Source organism: Ascaphus truei, chromosome 7, assembly GCF_040206685.1.
Source record: "Ascaphus truei isolate aAscTru1 chromosome 7, aAscTru1.hap1, whole genome shotgun sequence".
Taxonomy (NCBI): domain Eukaryota; kingdom Metazoa; phylum Chordata; class Amphibia; order Anura; family Ascaphidae; genus Ascaphus; species Ascaphus truei.
The window spans coordinates 40,200,023-40,222,703 of NC_134489.1; the positions used below are offsets into that span (position 1 = coordinate 40,200,023).

Here is a 22,681-nt window from a genome sequence, read left to right on the forward strand (position 1 = left end):
CACCTGCGCTTCCGCACGCTTGCGGAAGCGCAAGTCTTGGGGGAATTTAAAATTCCCCCGCTTGCCGGCGAGACAGGCCGGTCACGTGAGCGGTTCGCCCAATGAGGGCGAACCAGCTCCGTGACGTCACTGGCCCGTCCCCGGCCAGTGACGCGCCCGCCCCCCGACCGCCCCCTGACGGCTGCTGAGAGCGCTTGCGGTAAGCAACCGCAAGGCCAGGGAAAGCACCCGCTTTCCCTGCGCCTCAGCACGCCAGCAGTGACCATGGACTCGGCCTTAGGCTACGGCCCCGCTCCCTCAGTCAGCGCGCCCGCACTGCATGCAGGCAGCGCACTGAGAGGCACAGACCGCTATCTGTGGTCTGTAGGGAGCGGGAGCGGCGGCCGTGGTTTGAGCGGAGGGACCCGCTACTCTCCCCCCCCTCCCTCCACAGGCTCGGGTAAGTAAGCAACACACACACACACAGACAGAGGCAGGCACACACATACATACACACATACATACACACACAGACAGAGGCACGCACTCACGCACTCAGGCACACACATACACACACACAGACAGGCACTCAGACACACACACAGACACAGGCAGGCACTCACGCACTCACGCACTCAGGCACACACATACACACACACAGACAGGCACTCACGCTGCTGTCACTCCACACTCCTCCCCGCTCCCCGAAGCCTCTCCTCCTCCCGAAGCCTCCCCTCCCCATTGGCTCACAGCCACACCACGTGACGCGTCAATGCTAGGGATCACCATTCTCTTGTATCCCATAGCGGCTGACGCGTCACAGCGTGTAGTAAGCTGTGCAGCCAGGGGGGACCGGGGCCGGCTCCGCAGGATTCCCCTGCTGGTGGGGAACTCGCTTGTGGCCGCCCGCGCCACCGAGCGCAGCGGGACCGAGGTCTTAGGCTGAGGCCCCAGTGCCTCTGCTGCGCGCCCGCGAGGCTGGCGGCACGTGCAGCCGATTCCCCGGTCTGCAGTGAGCTGCAGGAAGAGAGACCAGGGGGGGGGGGGAGTGACGGGGGCACGGCCATGACGTCACCCGGCAGGTTCGCCCTCATTGGCTGAACCGCCGGGGGGCGTGGCCTAGCGCTCCGTCGCATGTCCTGCTCTCAACTCTATTGAGAGCAGGAGAAACTCTTGGCACAGCGCTGCGGCCCCCTCGCAGCGGGCCCGGCGCCATTGAAGGAAGGGCTCTCGTCCCTGCAGCGTCCGCCACAGCTGGCGCTGCAGTAGCATGCGGGGCCTTAGCCTTATAGGGTGGGAGATACACAGAGCAGGTCTCAGCTTATAGGGTGGGAGATACACAGAGCAGGTCTCAGCTTATAGGGTGGGAGATACACAGAGCAGGTCTCAGCTTATAGGGTGGGAGATACACAGAGCAGGTCTCAGCCTTATAGGGTGGGAGATACACAAAGCAGGTCTCGGCTTATAGGGTGGGAGATACACAGAGCAGGTCTCGGCTTATAGGGTGGGAGATACACAGAGCAGGTCTCGGCTTATAGGGTGGGAGATACACAGAGCAGGTCTCGGCCTTATAGGGTGGGAGATACACAGAGCAGGTTTCGGCCTGATAGGGTGGGTGATACACAGAGCAGGACTCGGCTTATAGGGTGGGAGATACACAGAGCAGGTCTCGGCCTTATAGGGTGGGAGATACACAGAGCAGGTCTCGGCTTATAGGGTGGGAGATACACAGAGCAGGTCTCGGCCTTATAGGGTGGGAGATACACAGAGCAGGTTTCGGCCTGATAGGGTGGGTGATACACAGAGCAGGACTCGGCTTATAGGGTGGGAGATACACAGAGCAGGTCTCGTCCTTATAGGGTGGGAGATACACAGAGCAGATCACGGCTTATAGGGTGGGAGATACACAGAGCAGGTCTTGGCCTTATAGGGTGGGAGATACACAGAGCAGGTTTCGGCCTTATAGGGTGGGAGATACACAGAGCAGGTTTCGGCCTTATAGGGTGGGAGATACACAGAGCAGGTCTCGGCCTTATAGGGTGGGAGATACACAGAGCAGGTCTCGGCCTTATAGGGTGGGAGATACACAGAGCAGGTCTCGGCTTATAGGGTGGGAGATACACAGAGCAGGTTTCGGCCTTATAGGGTGGGAGATACACAGAGCAGGTCTCGGCCTTATAGGGTGGGAGATACACAGAGCAGGTCTCTGCCTTATAGGGTGGGAGATACACAGAGCAGGTCTCGGCCTTATAGGGTGGGAGATACACAGAGCAGGACTCGGCTTATTGGGTGGGAGATACACAGAGCAGGTCTCGGCCTTATGGGGTGGGAGATACACAGAGCAGGTCACGTCTTATAGGGTGGGAGATACACAGAGCAGGACTCGACTTATAGGGTGGGAGATACACAGAGCAGGTCTCGGCCTTATAGGGTGGGAGATACACAGAGCAGGTCTCGGCTTATAGGGTGGGAGATACACAGAGCAGGTTTCGGCCTTATAGGGTGGGAGATACACAGAGCAGGTCTCGGCCTTATAGGGTGGGAGATACACAGAGCAGGTCTCGGCCTTATAGGGTGGGAGATACACAGAGCAGGTTTCGGCCTTATAGGGTGGGAGATACACAGAGCAGGTCTCGGCCTTATAGGGTGGGAGATACACAGAGCAGGTCTCGGCCTTATAGGGTGGGAGATACACAGAGCAGGTCTCGGCCTTATAGTGTGGGAGATACACAGAGCAGGTATCGGCCTTATAGGGGGGCAGATACACAGAGCAGGTCTCGGCCTTATAGGGTGGGAGATACACAGAGCAGGTCTCAGCCTTAGAGGGTGGGAGATACACAGAGCAGGTCTCGGCCTTATAGGGTGAGATACACAGAGCAGGTCTCGGCCTTATAGGGTGGGAGATACACAGAGCAGGTCTCGGCCTTATAGGGTGGGAGATACACAGAGCAGGACTCAGCCTTATAGGGTGGGAGATACACAAAGAAGGTCTCGGCCTTATAGGGTGGGAGATACACAGAGCAGATCTCGCCTTATAGGGTGGGAGATACACAGAGCAGGTCTCAGCTTATAGGGTGGGAGATACACAGAGCAGGTCTCGGCCTTATAGTGTGGGAGAAACACAGAGCAGGACTCGGCCTTATAGGGTGGGAGATACACAGAGCAGGACTCGGCTTATAGTGTGGGAGATACACAGAGCAGGTCTCAGCCTTATAGGGTGGGAGATACACAGAGCAGGTCTCGGCCTTATAGGGTGGGAGATACACAGAGCAGGTCTCGGCTTTATAGTGTGGGAGATACACAGAGCAGGTCTCGGCCTTATAGTGTGGGAGATACACAGAGCAGGTCTCGGCCTTATAGGGTGGGAGATACACAGAGCAGGTCTCGGCTTATAGGGTGGGAGATACACAGAGCAGGTCTCGGCCTTATAGTGTGGGAGAAACACAGAGCAGGACTCGGCCTTATAGGGTGGGAGATACACAGAGCAGGTCTCGGCCTTATAGGGTGGGAGATACACAGAGCAGGACTCGGCTTATAGGGTGGGAGATACACAGAGCAGGTCTCAGCCTTATAGGGTGGGAGATACACAGAGCAGGTCTCGGCCTTATAGGGTGGGAGATACACAGAGCAGGTCTCGGCCTTATAGGGTGGGAGATACACAGAGCAGGACTCAGCCTTATAGGGTGGGAGATACACAAAGAAGGTCTCGGCCTTATAGGGTGGGAGATACACAGAGCAGGTCTCGTCTTATAGGGTGGGAGATACAGAGAGCAGATCTCGCCTTATAGGGTGGGAGATACACAGAGCAGGTCTCAGCTTATAGGGTGGGAGATACACAGAGCAGGTCTCGGCCTTATAGTGTGGGAGAAACACAGAGCAGGACTCGGCCTTATAGGGTGGGAGATACACAGAGCAGGACTCGGCTTATAGTGTGGGAGATACACAGAGCAGGTCTCAGCCTTATAGGGTGGGAGATACACAGAGCAGGTCTCGGCCTTATAGGGTGGGAGATACACAGAGCAGGTCTCGGCTTTATAGTGTGGGAGATACACAGAGCAGGTCTCGGCCTTATAGTGTGGGAGATACACAGAGCAGGTCTCGGCCTTATAGGGTGGGAGATACACAGAGCAGGTCTCAGCTTATAGGGTGGGAGATACACAGAGCAGGTCTCGGCCTTATAGTGTGGGAGAAACACAGAGCAGGACTCGGCCTTATAGGGTGGGAGATACACAGAGCAGGTCTCGGCCTTATAGGGTGGGAGATACACAGAGCAGGACTCGGCTTATAGGGTGGGAGATACACAGAGCAGGTCTCAGCCTTATAGGGTGGGAGATACACAGAGCAGGTCTCGGCTTTATAGTGTGGGAGATACACAGAGCAGGTCTCAGCCTTATAGGGTGGGAGATACACAGAGCAGGTCTCAGCTTATAGGGTGGGAGATACACAGAGCAGGTCTCGGCCTTATAGTGTGGGAGAAACACAGAGCAGGACTCGGCTTATAGGGTGGGAGATGCACAGAGCAGGTTTCGGCCTTATAGGGTGGGAGATACACAGAGCAGGTCTCAGCCTTAGAGGGTGGGAGATACACAGAGCAGGTCTCGGCCTTATAGGGGGAGATACACAGAGCAGGTCTCGGCCTTATAGTGTGGGAGAAACACAGAGCAGGACTCGGCTTATAGGGTGGGAGATGCACAGAGCAGGTTTCGGCCTTATAGGGTGGGAGATACACAGAGCAGGTCTCAGCCTTAGAGGGTGGGAGATACACAGAGCAGGTCTCGGCCTTATAGGGTGAGATACACAGAGCAGGTCTCGGCCTTATAGGGTGGGAGATACACAGAGCAGGTCTCGGCCTTATAGGGTGGGAGATACACAGAGCAGGACTCAGCCTTATAGGGTGGGAGATACACAAAGAAGGTCTCGGCCTTATAGGGTGGGAGATACACAGAGCAGGTCTCGTCTTATAGGGTGGGAGATACACAGAGCAGGTCTCAGCTTATAGGGTGGGAGATACACAGAGCAGGTCTCGGCCTTATAGTGTGGGAGAAACACAGAGCAGGACTCGGCCTTATAGGGTGGGAGATACACAGAGCAGGTCTCGGCCTTATAGGGTGGGAGATACACAGAGCAGGACTCGGCTTATAGGGTGGGAGATACACAGAGCAGGTCTCAGCCTTATAGGGTGGGAGATACACAGAGCAGGTCTCGGCTTTATAGTGTGGGAGATACACAGAGCAGGTCTCAGCCTTATAGGGTGGGAGATACACAGAGCAGGTCTCAGCTTATAGGGTGGGAGATACACAGAGCAGGTCTCGGCCTTATAGTGTGGGAGAAACACAGAGCAGGACTCGGCTTATAGGGTGGGAGATGCACAGAGCAGGTTTCGGTCTTATAGGGTGGGAGATACACAGAGCAGGTCTCGGCTTATATGGTGGGAGATACACAGAGCAGGTTTCGGCCTTATAGGGTGGGTGATACACAGAGCAGGTCTCGGCTTATAGGGTGGAAGATACACAGAGCAGGTCTCGGCTTATAGGGTGGGATATACACAGAGCAGGTCTCGGCTTATAGGGTGGGAGATACACAGAGTAGGTCTCAGCCTTAGAGGGTGGGAGATACACAGAGCAGGTCTCGGCCTTATAGGGTGAGATACACAGAGCAGGTCTCGGCCTTATAGGGTGGGAGATACACAGAGCAGGTCTCGGCTTATAGGGTGGGAGATACACAGAGCAGGTCTCGGCTTATAGGGTGGGAGATACACAGAGCAGGTCTCAGCCTTATAGGGTGGGAGATACACAGAGCAGGTCTCAGCCTTATAGGGTGGGAGATACACAGAGCAGGTCTCGGCCTTATAGGGTGGGAGATACACAGAGCAGGTCTCAGCCTTATAGGGTGAGATACACAGAGCAGGTCTCGGCCTTATAGGGTGAGATACACAGAGCAGGTCTCGGCCTTATAGGGTGAGATACACAGAGCAGGTCTCGGCTTATAGGGTGGGAGATACACAGAGCAGGTCTCGGCTTATAGGGTGAGATACACAGAGCAGGTCTCGGCCTTATAGGGTGGGAGATACACAGAGCAGGTCTCGGCATTATATTCCCCACTGTTGGAAAGGATTAGGTCCTTCTACCTTGGTGCAGTTCGAGGATATTTATCACCCCCCTGTATATACTCACCAGCCGTTTGACAGAGGAGGGGCACCTGTCATCCAGCACCGGGCTGGACTCGGAATCAGTCAGGTTAAAGCGAAGCAGGACGCCAACCGGCCTCAGATAGTCCACAGTCTCCTGAGAAAGGAGGCAAAGCAAAGTGAGGAGGAGCCCTGCGGACATCACAAGATACAATATAACAAGCCAGCTACGGCTTTTGTCCAGAAGTGCTACTGATTAAGGCAGCGATGCTCAACTCTAGTCCCCAAGCCCAGCTTCAGCACAGGTGGATCAATCAATCCCTGCTTCAGCACAGGTGGCTCAATCAGTCCCTGCTTCAGCACAGGTGGTTCAATCACTCCCCGCTTCAGCACAGGTGGCTCAGTACTAATTGAGTCACCTGTGCTGAAGCTGGGATATCCTATAAACCTGACCTGTTGGGGGGGCTTGAGGACTGGAGTTTATCACCCCCTGGTTAAGGCACAGACCGCTAAGCAACATATGGAGATATTAAAAAGAACTTTGCCAAGTAACACCTTCTCTGGCAATGTGTCTTGTTTGATTATTTATAATGTGGCAAACTCACTCATTCTATTATATGTTTAAATTCACTGGTAATTAGATTGGTGATGCCAGTTCCCCCTTTCAGGTCCCTGGGGGGCCGTACAGTGTTGGGCTTCATGAAGCCCTGGCTGGCCCCACCTCTGAGGTCTGGGTGACGCGCTGAGCAGAACTCACAATGACGTGGAACCCCAGGCTGGCGCAGGCCACTTTCCCCGCGCTCACGCGCACGTGCTTGTTCAGGTGCTTCTGGGAGTTCTCATCGAACACCGCCCTGGTGCTGAACTTCCGGTCATCCAGGGAGAGGTGGTAGTGAAGGCCTGTGGTGGGGGAGATACACGGTGACCCCAGCACTGACCAGGCTGCAGATTGTTACTTGCACAATGTCTCTGCACACGGTGTAATACTTCAGCACAGAATGACACGGGGACCTGGTGTCCAGCACTGAGTGCCATGGCAGGCAGAATACGTCATGTATCAATGTGCTGTATCAGTATAATCACTGAATTCAATAAGAAACGGCTGAGATTGTGCAGACAGTAGAGTATGGGCAGTGATTTATCGGCACTTAATGATATGGGATATCAGTGATGTATTGTGATACCATCATTGTGAACAGCGCAGGACGCGTTTTTATAGAGGAATGTTATGGTAGACGCCTGTAATAAGCCGGGAGCAACTGCTTTGTCCGGTTACAAGTTATGGTGGGTAAAAAAAAGTGACAAAAACCCTCCACAGCAAAGCATATAGCAAATGGAAATATTACTGTGTGCTCATTTGAAGTGGCTGAAGTGCTGTGTGCTGGGTGATAATGGTGAAAGGCGGGGTTGCAGACCTTTCTAAGGCCCCGGCCAAGCTTTCCGCTGGCGTGCGGAGGCTCAGGGAAAGCGGGTGCTTTCCCTGGCCTTGCGGGTGCTTTCCCTGCGCGCCGTCGGGGGGCGGGCCAGTGACGTCACAGAGCTGGTTCACCCTCATTGGGCGACCGCTCACGTGACCGGCCCTGCGCTCCGGCAAGCGCGTGATTTAAAATTCTGGTAAGACCTACGCTTCCGCGCGCTTGCGTATGCGTAGGCGAGCCCCTACTAAATCCGCTCTAATTGCGGATGTAGGGGCTCAGTGCTGAGCGGGAGTGCGCCTCAGCGCGCCTCCGCCAGCAAGCAGGTAACATGGCCGAGGCCTTAAGACATGCAAATGAGCAAACAGTAATATTTCCATTATATATATATATATATATATATATATATATATATATATATATATATATATATACACACACAAATACACTCGCAGCAGGCATATAGAAGGCCAGTAACCATCTTCACACTGATGAGACCCAACGGGTGGAAACAGCTGTCTGTGGGTGAGTTTGCTGGCTCTGCACTTCATTAAACTGGGCTGTAAAAAGCTGTGTAATGCGGCAGGCATAACATTAAGTGGATCCATATTAAAGGGGATAAGAAGCAAAAAGTGACCACACTACGAGTGCTCATTTGCATGTCATTACCCAGAATCCCTGGCTGCAGTGGAAGCATTGTATGCTGGGAGATAATGGGGCAGGATTGGGGCCCTGTCTCGCCCGTGAATGTGCTCACACGTGTACAAATAGACGGGTGTGCAGTTTTTCTGAATATTATTTCAATCCTCGCCTCATGTCGTGAGAATCCCCCCCCCATAAAAACTCGACCTGGTAACAATTTGTAAAGCGCTGGAGACGAAGCATTGCAAGTCGTGTCCCCCCCCCCTCCACCCTCCCCCCTCCACCGTCCCGTCCCCCCGGCTGTTAATTGTAAACAAAACCCTTAGTGCATTACAGACCGAAACGACTGTCCCATTTTCCTGGGGATTTGGAGGTCACGGCGAAGCAGACGGTCGCGTTGAGACACACCGACTCCTTCCCGTGACGCCGGCAGCTCTTCTGCGCCATGTTGATTGATGGAGGTGTTATCTGTAAGGAGGCATTGACTCGCACGATACTCCTGGACCTGCGGAAGGAACACCTGAGCAGTCAGGTGCAGGCCCCCCTCGTATAAAGCAGGCGCGGTGTAAATAAAAGCCCAAGAACGTTAAAGCAGCAAAATCCTATATGCTTATTTTTAAATAAATCAGTTCTGTAATATTAGATAATAATACAGTCTGTGTTTTTTTTCAATCCTAATGCCATTTTAATGTTATTTTTATTGTACTGATCATCCTTTGGTTGCTACAGAAAACATTTAGAAAAAGTCATATCCACTTCCTCTTTTGAAACAGGCTCTTTTTGAGCTCTGCCCTTTTGCAACAAAGTATCACAAACAGATCTCTTGCTGTGTTCCAAACAGCAGACTATCTATTATTCTGAAAACTGTAACAATAATGAGTTACACTTAGTAATATGTTTCATATCAGCTGCAGCATTTCACTGACTGCAGCACAAAGTTAAAAGGCGGCCATTATGTTAGGCACACACAGTATTTTTGCAGATTTATAACTGGAGCACCAAACGATTGCCCGCTTAGGTAAGAACGTAGAATTCTTCTAGTAGTATTGCTGCTTTAAACTATACGGAATAAGCTGACTCTTCAATAACGATTTGAGACATTAAAACTGCACCGGAACAAATCATTTTTAATTCTTCAACGAAGCAAAGAGGTAACCTCGTAAAACCCCAAAACCCAGCAACTTCTCTCCCGATGCCCTTACCGTTTCTGCTAAAACTAAAACGGACATCCTGACACGTTCTTCTTCCGCACAGATACCAGTGACTGAACATCCCGACCTGACTTTGTGAGACCGACGCTAGGAAGGCGGATATTCAGATAGCCGCGACGTGGATGCGTGGTGTTGGGATAGGCTATGAAGCTTGCGGACACAGAGGCAGCAGGCATCCCAAGTCTAGGACGTTCATTGGGTTCTTTGGTCGAGTGGTCGTTATCGGCCACATACGAATAGAAAGGATGAGATCCCCCGTACCTTAACATCACAACCGCTCCCAGGCTCCCTACGGTCAGATCCACCAGCTCATCGCCATCCAGGTCCATGTGGGCACTCACGCTGCGGCCAAAGTAACTCAGGCCGTGCTGGAACGTGGACGAATCTATTCTCTGAGCGGCCGTCCGTGAGCAAAAAGGGAGAAGCAGAGACCGCGAGATACGTTGTAACAAAAGAAGCCTCCGTGTGCACACATTGCAGACAGTCACAACACAAGTCATAGGGTTTGAGGCATAATGTTGGACCTCGATGCGCAAACCTCTCTCACCCAAGGAAACACGCGGCCCTTTAGTGGTTTACAACCTTTTAAGACCCGTGGAACCCACCGCAAATAAAGGGTGACCCCAGTGGAACCTCTTTAAAATGTATTGCGACTTTCTGGGAGCCTAACTCGCGTATCCTACGTACGTAAGAAAAACGCCACCGCTGGGGTGATAATGTCACTAACCGTTTTCTAGGTTGAATTATTACATGAAAATAAATATGGCAAAATAAAGCAACGGGACACAAATAAAGTATCTAATAATGACCACATGTGGCCAGGTCCTGGTGACCTCTGGTGGGAGCCCGGCCCCACGCTGACCCTTGTGCTTTATTCCGATACATCTTTAAAGCTGCAGACCGAGCAATATCCTATGTGTGTGTTTTTTTTTCTTTTTTTTTATTAAATCAGCTCTGCACTATGAGAAAATACTTGTAGGATTGTTTTTAAACAACTCTTTTATAATACATTTTTAATGTATTATAATGTAAAAAGCATTTTTTGTTCCTATAGCAACCCTTTACAAAGTCATACCCCCTTCCTCTTCTGAAACAGGCTCTGGCACAAACCTTTTTGAGCCCTGCCCTCTCACTAGCAGTGCACCAATTGTATCTACTGGCTGCCTGGTCACATGATCTTCCCCACAGAACTTTGCATCTTTGATCCTCTTCTGCTGCACTGACAGCCATTTAGTGAACCCCCGAGCCGAATTTTGGCCCATCGATCACAGGAGAACGGATCGATCTGCAACGTAGCCAATTACTGATCATTGTGTGGATTGTATTGATGCGCATATTAAAAGGGAAACCCGCCAGTCTGGACTGCAGCTTTAAAGGAGAAACGCGAGTCTATTACCCCACTCACCGCCATGGGGTACTGTAACGCACTGTCTTGTTACACTGTTACCAACCTGTTTGTAGCTGGGCAGGACGGTGGTGCGATACCCGTGATAGATGTACACGGCCCCTCTGTGGTTGTCTTCTAACGGAGCTCCGACCACCACGTCGTTAAAGCCGTCGTGATTCAGATCCGCGGCGGCTGCCAGCGAGTACCCGAAGCGCGAGTCCTGCACCTTGCGGTCTGCATGCAGCGTGCCGTTCTGCGTCAGGGAAGTCTGTGCATGGCAAGGTGAAAGCACTCAGGTATATAACACCTCCTGCTCTAAGGGAGGTGGCTGCTGGAGTTTGAGGGTGGTCACGGCAGACTGGTCTTACCTGGCCCACCCTGTATATATAAACACGTCCGGTTTCTTTGCTCTGGGGCCCAAGGAACATGGGGGCGGCCACGAGCAGGACGTCCGTGGCACCGTCTCTGTTAACATCCACGGGGCACACTTCACTGCCGAAGTATGAGCCAATCTGCAGAGGGAGCGAGACACGGAGAGAGCATGAGAGGGAGTGAGAGAGCGAGGGAGGGAGAGTGTGTGAGAGGCAGAGAGCAAGAGAGGGGGGGGAGATCGAGTGAGAAAGCGAGTGAGCGCAAAAGTGAGAGAGGGAAAGAGAGCAAGAGAGGGGATGAGAGCGAGTGAGAGAGCGTGAGAGGGGGGGACAGTTAGAGAGACAGAGAGCAAGAGAGAGAGAGAGAGAGAGAGTGAGACAGGGACAGAGAGCGTGAGAGGGAGTGAGAGAGCAAGAGAGGGAGGGAGAGAGAGACAGAGAGCAAGAGATGGGGTGAGAGCGAGTGAGAGAATGAGAAAGCTAGAGAGCGCAAGAGTGAGATGGAAAGAGAGCGCAAGAGGGAGTGAGAGAGGGGAGAGGGAGAGAGACAGAGAGCAAGATAGGGGGTGAGAGCGAGTGAGTGAGAAAGCGAGAGAGCGCAAGAGTGAAAGAGGGGTGGAGAATGAGAGAGACAGAGAATGAGGGCACAAGAGCGAGAGAGGGAATGAAAGAGAGCAAGAGAGTGAAAAAGATAGAATGAGTGAAAGAGAGAGGGAATGAGAGAGCAGGAGAGAGGGAGGGAGAGAGAGAGAGAGGGAGGGAGAGAGAGAGAGAGAGAAAGAGAGGGGTGGATAGAGGGGTAGTGAGAGAGAGAGAGAGAGAGAGAGTGAGGGGATAAAGGGTTAGTGAGAGAGAGAGAGATAGAGAGAAGGAGCAAAGAGGAGATATTCACTGAAGCTCATGGACCTCTCACACGTTACCTACCTGTTCCCCGACCAGCGCTTGTGAGACGAAGACGCTGCCATTCCGTGGCATCTCAAACAGGATCACTTTGCCCTTGTGTTTAAACCTCGGGGCTCCGGCCACGTACAGACACCTCCCGCTCCGTAACGTGACAGAGGACACGGTGTAACCTGTCATATGGTAAGTGACATATCTGGCATTAAGCGCACGTGGACTTCCACGTTTAATAGGGTGAAGAGAAGTTGTTGCACGATTCTTATTTGCGCATTAGTGGCACGTCACTAGAATGAATTAGTGACCTGAGAAAACCGTTTTGCACACGTTTATCAGACTGCTTTGCGGCAGGAGATGTTAAGACAGGTGTGGGTCACTCCAAATCTCAAGGGCCACCAGTAGGTCAGGTGTTCCGGATATCCCTGCTTCAGCACAGGTAGCTCAGTCAGTGTCTCAGTCGATTGAGCCACCTGTGCTGAAGCAGGGATATACTGAACACCTGACCTGACAGGTAATACCGGTATACACACACACGCCCAGAGAGGTAATACCGGTATACACATACACGCCCAGAGAGGTAATACCGGTATACACATACACGCCCAGAGAGGTAATACCGGTATACACATACACGCCCAGAGTGGTAATACCGGTATACACACACACGCCCAGAGAGGTAATACCGGTATACACATACACGCCCAGAGAGGTAATACCGGTATACACACACACGCCCTGAGAGGTAATACCGGTATATACATACACGCCCAGAGAGGTAATACCGGTATATACACATACACGCCCAGAGAGGTAATACCGGTATACACATACACGCCCAGAGAGGTAATACCGGTATACACATACACGCCCAGAGAGGTAATACGGGTATACACATACACGCCCAGAGAGGTAATACCGGTATACACATACGCGCCCAGAGAGGTAATACCGGCATACATATAAACGCCCAGAGAGGTAATACCGGCATACACATACACGCCCAGAGAGGTAATACCGGTATACACATACACGCCCAGAGAGGTAATACCGGCATACACATACACGCCCAGAGAGGTAATACCGGTATACACATACACGCCCAGAGAGGTAATACCGGTATACACATACACGCCCAGAGAGGTAATACCGGTATACACATACACGCCCAGAGAGGTAATACCGGTATACACATACACGCCCAGAGAGGTAATACCGGTATACACATACACGCCCAGAGAGGTAATACCGGTATACACATACACGCCCAGAGAGGTAATACCGGTATACAAATACATGTCCAGTATTACTTCTAGTTTTTCACTTGACAGTGTCCAAAACCAGGACAGTCCAGTGACCCTACCATATGGATCCATTGTTTTCCAAGGTGTCAGCCCTGCTGAAAGGATTAAACATGTCACTGTCCTTGGTTCCCTTGTGCCCTCGGAGACACACTCACTGTCCTTGGTTCCCTTGTTCCCTCAGAGACACACTCACTGTCCTTGGTTCCCTTGTGCCCTCAGAGACACACTCACTGTCCTTGGTTCCCTTGTGCCCTCAGAGACACACTCACTGTCCTTGGTTCCCTTGTGCCCCTGGAGACACACTCACTGTCCTTGGTTCCCTTGTGCCCTCAGAGACACACTCACTCTCCTTGGTTCCCTTGTGCCCCCGGAGACACACTCACTGTCCTTGGTTCCCTTGTGCCCTCAGAGACACACTCACTGTCCTTGGTTCCCTTGTGCCCCCGGAGACACACTCACTGTCCTTGGTTCCCTTGTGCCCTCAGAGACACACTCACTGTCCTTGGTTCCCTTGTGCCCTCAGAGACACACTCACTGTCCTTGGTTCCCTTGTGCCCCTGGAGACACACTCACTGTCCTTGGTTCCCTTGTGCCCTCAGAGACACACTCACTCTCCTTGGTTCCCTTGTGCCCCCGGAGACACACTCACTGTCCTTGGTTCCCTTGTGCCCTCAGAGACACACTCACTGTCCTTGGTTCCCTTGTGCCCCCGGAGACACACTCACTGTCCTTGGTTCCCTTGTGCCCTCAGAGACACACTCACTGTCCTTGGTTCCCTTGTGCCCTCGGAGACACACTCACTGTCCTTGTTTCCCTTGTGCCCTCAGAGACACACTCACTGTCCTTGGTTCCCTTGTGCCCCCGGAGACACACTCACTGTCCTTGGTTCCCTTGTGCCCTCAGAGACACACTCACTCTCTTTGGTTCCCTTGTGCCCCCGGAGACACTCTCACTGTCCTTGGTTCCCTTGTGCCCTCGGAGACACACTCACTGTCCTTGGTTCCCTTGTGCCCTCGGAGACACACTCACTGTCCTTGGTTCCCTTGTGCCCCCGGAGACACACTCACAGTCCTTTGTTCCCTTGTGCCCCCGGAGACACACTCACTGTCCTTGGTTCCCTTGTGCCCCCGGAGACACACTCACTGTCCTTGGTTCCCTTGTGCCCCCCGGAGACACACTCACTGTCCTTGGTTCCCTTGTGCCCCCGTAGACACACTCACTGTCCTTGGTTCCCTTGTGCCCCCGGAGACACACTCACTGTCCTTGGTTCCCTTGTGCCCCCGGAGACACACTCACTGTCCTTGGTTCCCTTGTGCCCCCGTAGACACACTCACTGTCCTTGGTTCCCTTGTGCCCCCGGAGACACACTCACTGTCCTTGGTTCCTTTGTGCCCCCGGAGACACACTCACTGTCCTTGGTTCTTTTGTGCCCCCGGAGACACACTCACTGTCCTTGGTTCCCTTGTGCCCCGGAGACACACTCACTGTCCTTGGTTCCCTTGTGCCCTCGGAGACACAATCACAGTCCTTGGTTCCCTTGTGCCCTCGGAGACACACTCACTGTCCTTGGTTCCCTTGTGCCCTCTGAGACACACTCACTGTCCTTGGTTCCCTTGTGCCCTCGGAGACACACTCACTGTCCTTGGTTCCCTTGTGCCCCCGGAGACACACTCACTGTCCTTGGTTCCCTTGTGCCCCGGAGACACACTCACTGTCCTTGGTTCCCTTGTGCCCCCGGAGACACACTCACTGTCCTTGGTTCCCTTGTGCCCCCGGAGACACACTCACTGTCCTTGGTTCCCTTGTGCCCCCGGAGACACACTCACTGTCCTTGGTTCCCTTGTGCCCCCGGAGACACACTCACTGTCCTTGGTTCCCTTGTACCCCCGGAGACACACTCACTGTCCTTGGTTCCCTTGTGCCCCCGGAGACACACTCACTGTCCTTGGTTCCTTTGTGCCCCCGGAGACACACTCACTGTCCTTGGTTCCCTTGTGCCCCCGGAGACACACTCACTGTCCTTGGTTCCCTTGTGCCCCGGAGACACACTCACTGTCCTTGGTTCCCTTGTGCCCCAGAGACACACTCACTGTCCTTGGTTCCCTTGTGCCCTCGGAGACACAATCACAATCCTTGGTTCCCTTGTGCCCTCGGAGACACACTCACTGTCCTTGGTTCCCTTGTGCCCTCAGAGACACACTCACTGTCCTTGGTTCCCTTGTGCCCCCGGAGACACACTCACTGTCCTTGGTTCCCTTGTGCCCCCGGAGACACACTCACTGTCCTTGGTTGCCTTGTGCCCCCGGAGACACACTTACTGTCCTTGGTTCCCTTGTGCCCCGGAGACACACTCACTGTCCTTGGTTCCCTTGTGCCCCCAGAGACACTCACTGTCCTTGGTTCCCTTGTGCCCCCGGAGACACACTCACTGTCCTTGGTTCCCTTGTGCCCCCAGAGACACACTCACTGTCCTTGGTTCCCTTGTGCCCCCGGAGACACACTCACTGTCCTTGGTTCCCTTGTGCCCCCGGAGACACACTCACTGTCCTTGGTTCCCTTGTGCCCCGAGAGACACACTCACTGTCCTTGGTTCCCTTGTGCCCCCAGAGACACACTCACTGTCCTTGGTTCCCTTGTGCCCCCAGAGACACACTCACTGTCCTTGGTTCCCTTGTGCCCCCAGAGACACACTCACTGTCCTTGGTTCCCTTGTGCCCCCAGAGACACACTCACTGTCCTTGGTTCCCTTGTGCCCCCGGAGACACACTCACTGTCCTTGGTTCCCTTGTGCCCCCAGAGACACACTCACTGTCCTTGGTTCCCTTGTGCCCCCGGAGACACACTCACTGTCCTTGGTTCCCTTGTGCCCCCAGAGACACACTCACTGTCCTTGGTTCCCTTGTGCCCCCAGAGACACACTCACTGTCCTTGGTTCCCTTGTGCCCCCGGAGACACACTCACTGTCCTTGGTTCCCTTGTGCCCCCAGAGACACACTCACTGTCCTTGGTTCCCTTGTGCCCCCAGAGACACACTCACTGTCCTTGGTTCCCTTGTGCCCCCGGAGACACACTCACGGTCGGCGTGGGAAGGAGCTCTGAATTACCCAAGTAAGCTGCGTGATTCTTCATCTTGACTGGGAACTCCTTCTCGAAGGCCGCCCGCGGGGGCATGATCCGCCCGTCTCTGACCTCCTTCAGCACGGCCCCATCCCAGTCATAGGCCCCAACTGTCCCAAAGAGGATTCCATCCTGGAGAGGGGGGGGAGTGAGGCACGTGCATCCGTAGTATCACCTAAAATAGCACTTCTCATTGGCTCTCTACACCAGGGAAGCTCAACTGCAATCCTCAAGACAACCACCCGCCCCCCCCAACAGGTCAGGTTTTCAGGATATCCCTGCTTCAGCACAGGTGCATCAATCAGTGCCTGCTTCAACACAGGTGGCTCAATCAGTCCTAGCTTCAGCACATGTGGCTCAATCAGACTCAGCTTCAGTACAGGTGGCTCAATCAGTGGCCCAGTCTTTGACTGAGCCACTGATTCAGCTACCTGTGCTGAAGCAGGGATATCCTGAAAACCTGACCAGTTCTACACCACTGTCCTTTATGCCGCAAAGTGCTGTCTGAGACTAATGGGAGCAGCTGTAGTAGTTTATTAAATGTAACCCTTGGCACTCAAGAGGTTAAACAAATCGACTCCATTATGCCGCGATGAATGAAACTGGGCTTCTGTACACCCCACAACTACATTTTTTTGTGATATTAGTTTATTGCTGGTGTAAACCTAATATGATCCTAGAAGCATGTTTCGCTTATCTGGATGTTCACTTCCTGTGCTGCCAGTGATGTCATTATGATGTACAGGAAGTGGGGTGGAAGCAATGTAACTCCAAAGGAGTAGGCCTTTTCTACTAAGAAGTGCTACCTCTTGATACATCTTCCAGGGAGCAAGACACGTTCCCTTGAATGGGCCGTAACAGGCCACGTTTACTAAGTGTGGGCGAGGTGTCTTATGGAGTAGCAGTGCTTAGTAAACCTGGTCCTGTATATACGCAGAAGTTACCAATAAACACAAATGGTAGCAGATACCAGCTTGCCACCTTCGAGCTTTGTATGTCGGTTGAACACAGAGTATTTCAGCCTTCCCTTCTCGCTGGGGGGCAGGTAAGCCCCTTTGCTGTGGGCTAAAGACGCCTTTTAGACATGATTCACAGCTCTGTCCCCCTCTCCTCACCTCCAGCACATGGATGGAGAATCCAACCTGGGACATCTCCATCTCAAAGGAGCTTTCATTATGCCCGTGTGTCCCTGCGGAGAAAAGCACAACCGGCTCTTACAAAGGACTGCTCCCCCTGGAGACGTTAGGGCTCTGCCCCCCCAGAATCATAGCGTTACTTTGTAACTCCCAATATAGCGTCGAGTTCTTTGCAATTCCTTCAAGTAACAGTACAGCCGATTACACGTGTCACTGAAGCATAGTGTTTATGGACATATATTTCCCGAGATCAGACTCGAGACAAAACTTCAGCCATGTATTAAAATATTATGGGGCTGCTATGTTTGATTTTATAAGCCTTTTTTGCTGTCTACGGGTAACCCTGCCCCCTTAGTGTTTTTCTACCCTTGTGTAGAGTGGGACTGCCTCCGATAAACCTTCACATACGTTCTACTCATCTCCAAGTCTACGGGGATATTTCTCAAGGTCTCCTGGCATTATTACAGCAGCACCACAGTTATCAACGGGAAGAACAACCCTTTGCTATGAACAGTGTTTCCCCCCCCCCCCCCCTCTAATGGTGGGACCCTTTGATAGATGGCCCCTTAGAGCAGTGATTCCCAACATTTTGGTCCATCGGAGGGAGGGGTGGGGCTGTTGTCCATAGGAGGAACCCCTGAGACTGCTTCAAGGAGCCCCAGGGTTCCACGGAACCCTGGTTGGGAATCACTGCCTTAGAGTCTGACCACCCCCTCTCTATAACTCGCTGGGCTCGCCCCCTCTTTGGGTAGCAGCAGCTTGTCTGGTACCTTCAAGACCGAAGATCCGGTCGCCCAACGCATCCACGATGTCGTTAAGCGCGGCCTCATCGCTGACATTGAAGAAATACTTCTCGTCGGGGTCACTGGCGATGTATTTAATCTCGTTGATAAAGGAGTTGGGGTCCCGTTGTCTTCTCATGTAGTGACCCAAGACCTGAGGGTGAGGGGGGGGGGGGGGGAGGGGCACCGCTTTAGGGGACGATGTCCTTAATACTAAACAATTAACCGAGCAGAGTTGTAACCCTTTCCCTGCTAGAGGGGCCCAGCCCACTCATTAGCATTTGATTGTATAATAAGTAAAGGGAGGTTTACGTTATACAATGTTAAGTGTGGCACACAGGCCGGGGATGCTCTGCACCTACAGCGATGGCGTAACGAGTGATGTCACGGGCCTCGCATTCCGCTAACGCCACGGGCAGCTCGTCCCCATCGTGGGATTCTCCGTCAGTCACAACGATCAGGAGCCTGGTCGCCCCGTCTCGGCCTCCCCTCTCCGGGCTGAAAGCTTCAGAACTGGGACGTGGCAGGAGAGGGGGACACGGACATTTACACACAGGAGCCACGGAAACAAACACAAACCCACCGAGAGCAAACACACTAAATCTCCCCCCTCTCCGGGCACTGCGGCATGTCTCCGCTCCTTCATTTTATTCCCATATTAATGCAAAACAAATAAGTAAATAAAGCAGAGACGGCCTCGTCAGCAGCGCAAACATCCATATACTAATCAAATGAATAACGTGGCAACATAGTGGTCAAAGTGGCTTCAAAAAGTAGTGGCCCTGTGCATACCGCTACATGTATTAAACATTAGGGCAAAGCTCTTTGGGCTGTATTTTACATGGATTTAGGCAATGTGTACGCTGTGATAATAGGAAGTAGCATTCGGTGTGAAAATAAAGACGTGGTACCCTCGGTGTGAAAATAAAGTCGTGGTACCCTGGGTGTGAAAATAAAGTCGTGGTATGAAAAATAAAGTCGTGGTACCCTGGGTGTGACAATAAAGTCGTGGTACCCTGGGTGTGACAATAAAGTCGTGGTACCCTGGGTGTGACAATAAAGTCGTGGTACCCTGGGTGTGACAATAAAGTCGTGGTACCCTGGGTGTGACAATAAAGTCGTGGTACCCTGGGTGTGACAATAAAGTCGTGGTACCCTGGGTGTGACAATAAAGTCGTGGTACCCTGGGTGTGACAATAAAGTCGTGGTACCCTGGGAGTGAAAATAAAGTCGTGGTACCCTGGGAGTGAAAATAAAGTCGTGGTACCCTGGGTGTGAAAATAAAGTCGTGGTACCCTGGGTGTGAAAATAAAGTTGTGGTACCCTGGGTATGAAAAATAAAGTCGTGGTACCCTGGGTGTGACAATAAAGTCGTGGTACCCTGGGTGTGACAATAAAGTCGTGGTACCCTGGGTGTGACAATAAAGTCGTGGTACCCTGGGTGTGACAATAAAGTTGTGATACTCTGGGAGTGAAAATAAAGTCGTGGTACCATGGGAGTGAAAATAAAGTCGTGGTACCCTGGGTGTGAACATAAAGTCGTGGTACCCTGGGTGTGAAAATAAAGTCGTGGTACCCTGGGTGTGAAAATAAAGTCGTGGTACCCTGGGTGTGACAATAAAGTCGTGGTACCCTGGGTGTGACAATAAAGTCGTGGTACCCTGGATGTGAACATAAAGTAGTGGTACTTTGTACCCCTATTACCATCCCTCTTAGATGAGTGTTCTTGCAGAGTATTATTAGCCGTGGTATAGTAGTGGTATCTAATAGTATCTTGCATACCACGCCTTGTGGATGGCGAACGCTGTCCTGGTCTCCCGTCCCTCCTGCCGGCTGATGTTCTTTGCAGCTGCCACCACTTCCTGCGAGCTCCCATAATCCTTCAGGGACCACTCGTGGACAGCGACCTCCCCATACTGCAGGACCCCCACCTAACCAGAGAAGCACAGCCTCACACGCATCACAAACACGGGACATGTATCACAAACACGGGACACGTATCACAAACACGGGACATGTATCACACGGCACGGGGTTAAGCATCCACTGCATGTTCTGCCACAGAATCACGCTGGATCGACGTTTACTTTAAATGTTGGCACGCCCAGAACCCTGGCCCCCCTGAGTGTGTCACTCTGTACACGCTGATGACTCCTGGTATTCCCAGCTGTGTGCGGTTGCTGCCCCGTGTTCTGTGCTTACATTGCGCTTGTGCTGTGATCAGCTTTAAGGGTTCAGAAAACTGCTGACCACGCTCATTGTAACCCACACACGCTGACACATCGGTGGCCCCAAGGGATGAACATATTACCCCTTAACACAGGGGTGGGCAACTCCAGTCCTCGGGCCACCAGCAGATCAGGGTTTACGGATATCCCTGCTTCAGCACAGGTTGCTCAATCAGTGGCTTGAGATTGAGCCACCTGTGCTGAAGCAGGGATATCCTGAAAACATGACCTGTTGGTGGCCCTTGAGGACTGGAGTTGCCCACCCCTGCCGTAACTCCTTCAGTGCATGTCTGTGGATTCTTCTCTATATATATATTCCCCGCATATATTCCCCTGCATGCTGGGACAGAGAGGGGGTAGAGGGTGGAAACCGTTCCCCCTTCACATTGTTACCATAATGTTCTGCCCCAGACTCACCTGGATCTGATTGGGTCCAATGAAGAACTTGCTCAGGATGTTGCTGAGAAAGTTCTGTACTTCGTACCACGGGTAGATACTGTTGGATCCGTCCAAGAGAATCACGATGTCCATGTAAGTGGCGCATTCTAGAACAGTATCAGAGGCGCATCAGCCAGGAGTGTGTGCGATGTGTGTGTGCGGTGTGTGTATGTGTGTGTGTGTGCACGGTGTGTGTGTGTGTGCACGGTGCGTGTGTGTATGTGTTTGTGCACTGTGCGTGTGTTTGTGTGTGTGTGTGCACAGTGCAAGGGTGTGTTTGTGTGTGTGTGCACGGTGCAAGGGTGTGTGTGTTTGTGCACTGTGTGTGTTTGTGTGTGTGTTTTAGTCTCTAGATGGCAGCTGAAACATTGGGCCAATAAAATACATATTTTGCCATTTTTTGGTGTGCCTGTCCCTTGGTTACTTTAGTAGAGTATCTTCTAGGTACTCTGATGGTATCCACATCTCCAGTAGCCTGGCTTTTACCAGTTAAGTGTGGGCCCCAATCCCTTCCCATGGTTATATCTAGATGTATGTATACATACACATGGACTGACAGGTCATCCTGTATCTATCTGTACAGAATACGGACATATCTACACATTAATGTGCAGAGGGATGGATAGAAAGAGTAAGGGAGTAATAAATACATTAAGCGCAAGTTAATGGGAGTTTCCCATTGTGTATTATTACTCTGTTACTCGCTCACTCTGCAGTGTTAATCTTCTCCCCCCTCCCTCTGTTACTTACTCTGTGCAGTAGGTGTGATGGTTCCGGTTGCGCGGAAGTTTTTATCGACGCTGACGCACATTCCCGTGCTGAACACGGACGATCCGCACTCCTGCGACCAGAGGGGAGCGCAGGCCTGGGGAAGTCAGGGGTGGGGGGACATTAAACTCTGCGCCCCTCTCCCTGTGTACAGTTACATCCTATTTAATGAGCCCATTTAGTGCCAGAGAAATCAGCAACTCTCCCCGATTATCAGCAACTCTCCTCGATTATCAGCAACTCTCCCCGATTATCAATGACAACTCTCCCCGATTATCAACAAAAACTCTCCCCGATTATCAACAAAAACTCTCCCCGATTATCAACAAAAACTCTCCCCGATTATCAGCAACTCTCCCCGATTATCAGCAACTCTCCCCGATTATCAGCAACTCTTCCCGATTATCAGCAACTCTCCCCGATTATCAACAACTCTCCCCGATTATCAACAACTCTCCCCGATTATCAGCAACTCTCCCCGATTATCAGCAACTCTCTCCGATTATCAGCAACTCTCCCCGATTATCAGCAACTCTCCCCGATTATCAGCAACTCTCCCCGATTATCAGCAACTCTCCCCGATTATCAGCAACTCTCCCCGATTATCAATGACAACTCTCCCCGATTATCAGCAACTCTCCCCGATTATCAGCAACTCTCCCCGATTATCAGCAACTCTCCCCGATTATCAGCAACTCTCCCCGATTATCAGCAAAAACTCTCCCCGATTATCAACAACTCTCCCCGATTATCAGCAACTCACCCCGATTATCAATGGCAACTCTCCCCGATTATCAACAACTCTCCCCGATTATCAACAACTCTCCCCGATTATCAACAACTCTCCCCGATTATCAACAACTCTCCCCGATTATCAGCAAC

The 22,681-nt window shown here is 52.3% G+C and overlaps 2 protein-coding genes across 4 annotated transcripts in view; one reads left to right on the forward strand and one right to left on the reverse strand.

Annotated features, from left to right (window-relative positions):
* Positions 1-10,209, forward strand: part of RNF115 (ring finger protein 115) — a 58,243-nt gene extending 48,034 nt beyond the window's left edge. The window contains exon 10 of the mRNA XM_075607879.1: positions 9,418-10,209. Within this exon, the coding sequence (XP_075463994.1) occupies positions 9,418-9,453 (36 nt within the window). The 3' untranslated portion in view covers positions 9,454-10,209. The remainder of the gene's footprint in view (positions 1-9,417) is intronic.
* ITGA10 (integrin subunit alpha 10) overlaps positions 1-22,681 on the reverse strand; it is an 82,771-nt gene that overhangs the window by 12,303 nt on the left and 47,787 nt on the right. For all 3 annotated transcript variants that reach the window (XM_075607872.1, XM_075607871.1, XM_075607873.1), the window contains 14 exons: positions 21,782-21,896; positions 21,011-21,138; positions 20,148-20,296; positions 18,728-18,878; positions 18,354-18,519; positions 17,563-17,636; positions 16,435-16,579; positions 12,057-12,205; positions 11,130-11,273; positions 10,826-11,029; positions 9,636-9,766; positions 8,502-8,668; positions 6,864-7,006; positions 6,153-6,263 (listed from right to left, as the gene is read on the reverse strand). In XM_075607872.1, the coding sequence (XP_075463987.1) occupies positions 6,153-6,263; positions 6,864-7,006; positions 8,502-8,668; positions 9,636-9,766; positions 10,826-11,029; positions 11,130-11,273; positions 12,057-12,205; positions 16,435-16,579; positions 17,563-17,636; positions 18,354-18,519; positions 18,728-18,878; positions 20,148-20,296; positions 21,011-21,138; positions 21,782-21,896 (1,977 nt within the window). The remainder of the gene's footprint in view (positions 1-6,152; positions 6,264-6,863; positions 7,007-8,501; positions 8,669-9,635; positions 9,767-10,825; positions 11,030-11,129; positions 11,274-12,056; positions 12,206-16,434; positions 16,580-17,562; positions 17,637-18,353; positions 18,520-18,727; positions 18,879-20,147; positions 20,297-21,010; positions 21,139-21,781; positions 21,897-22,681) is intronic.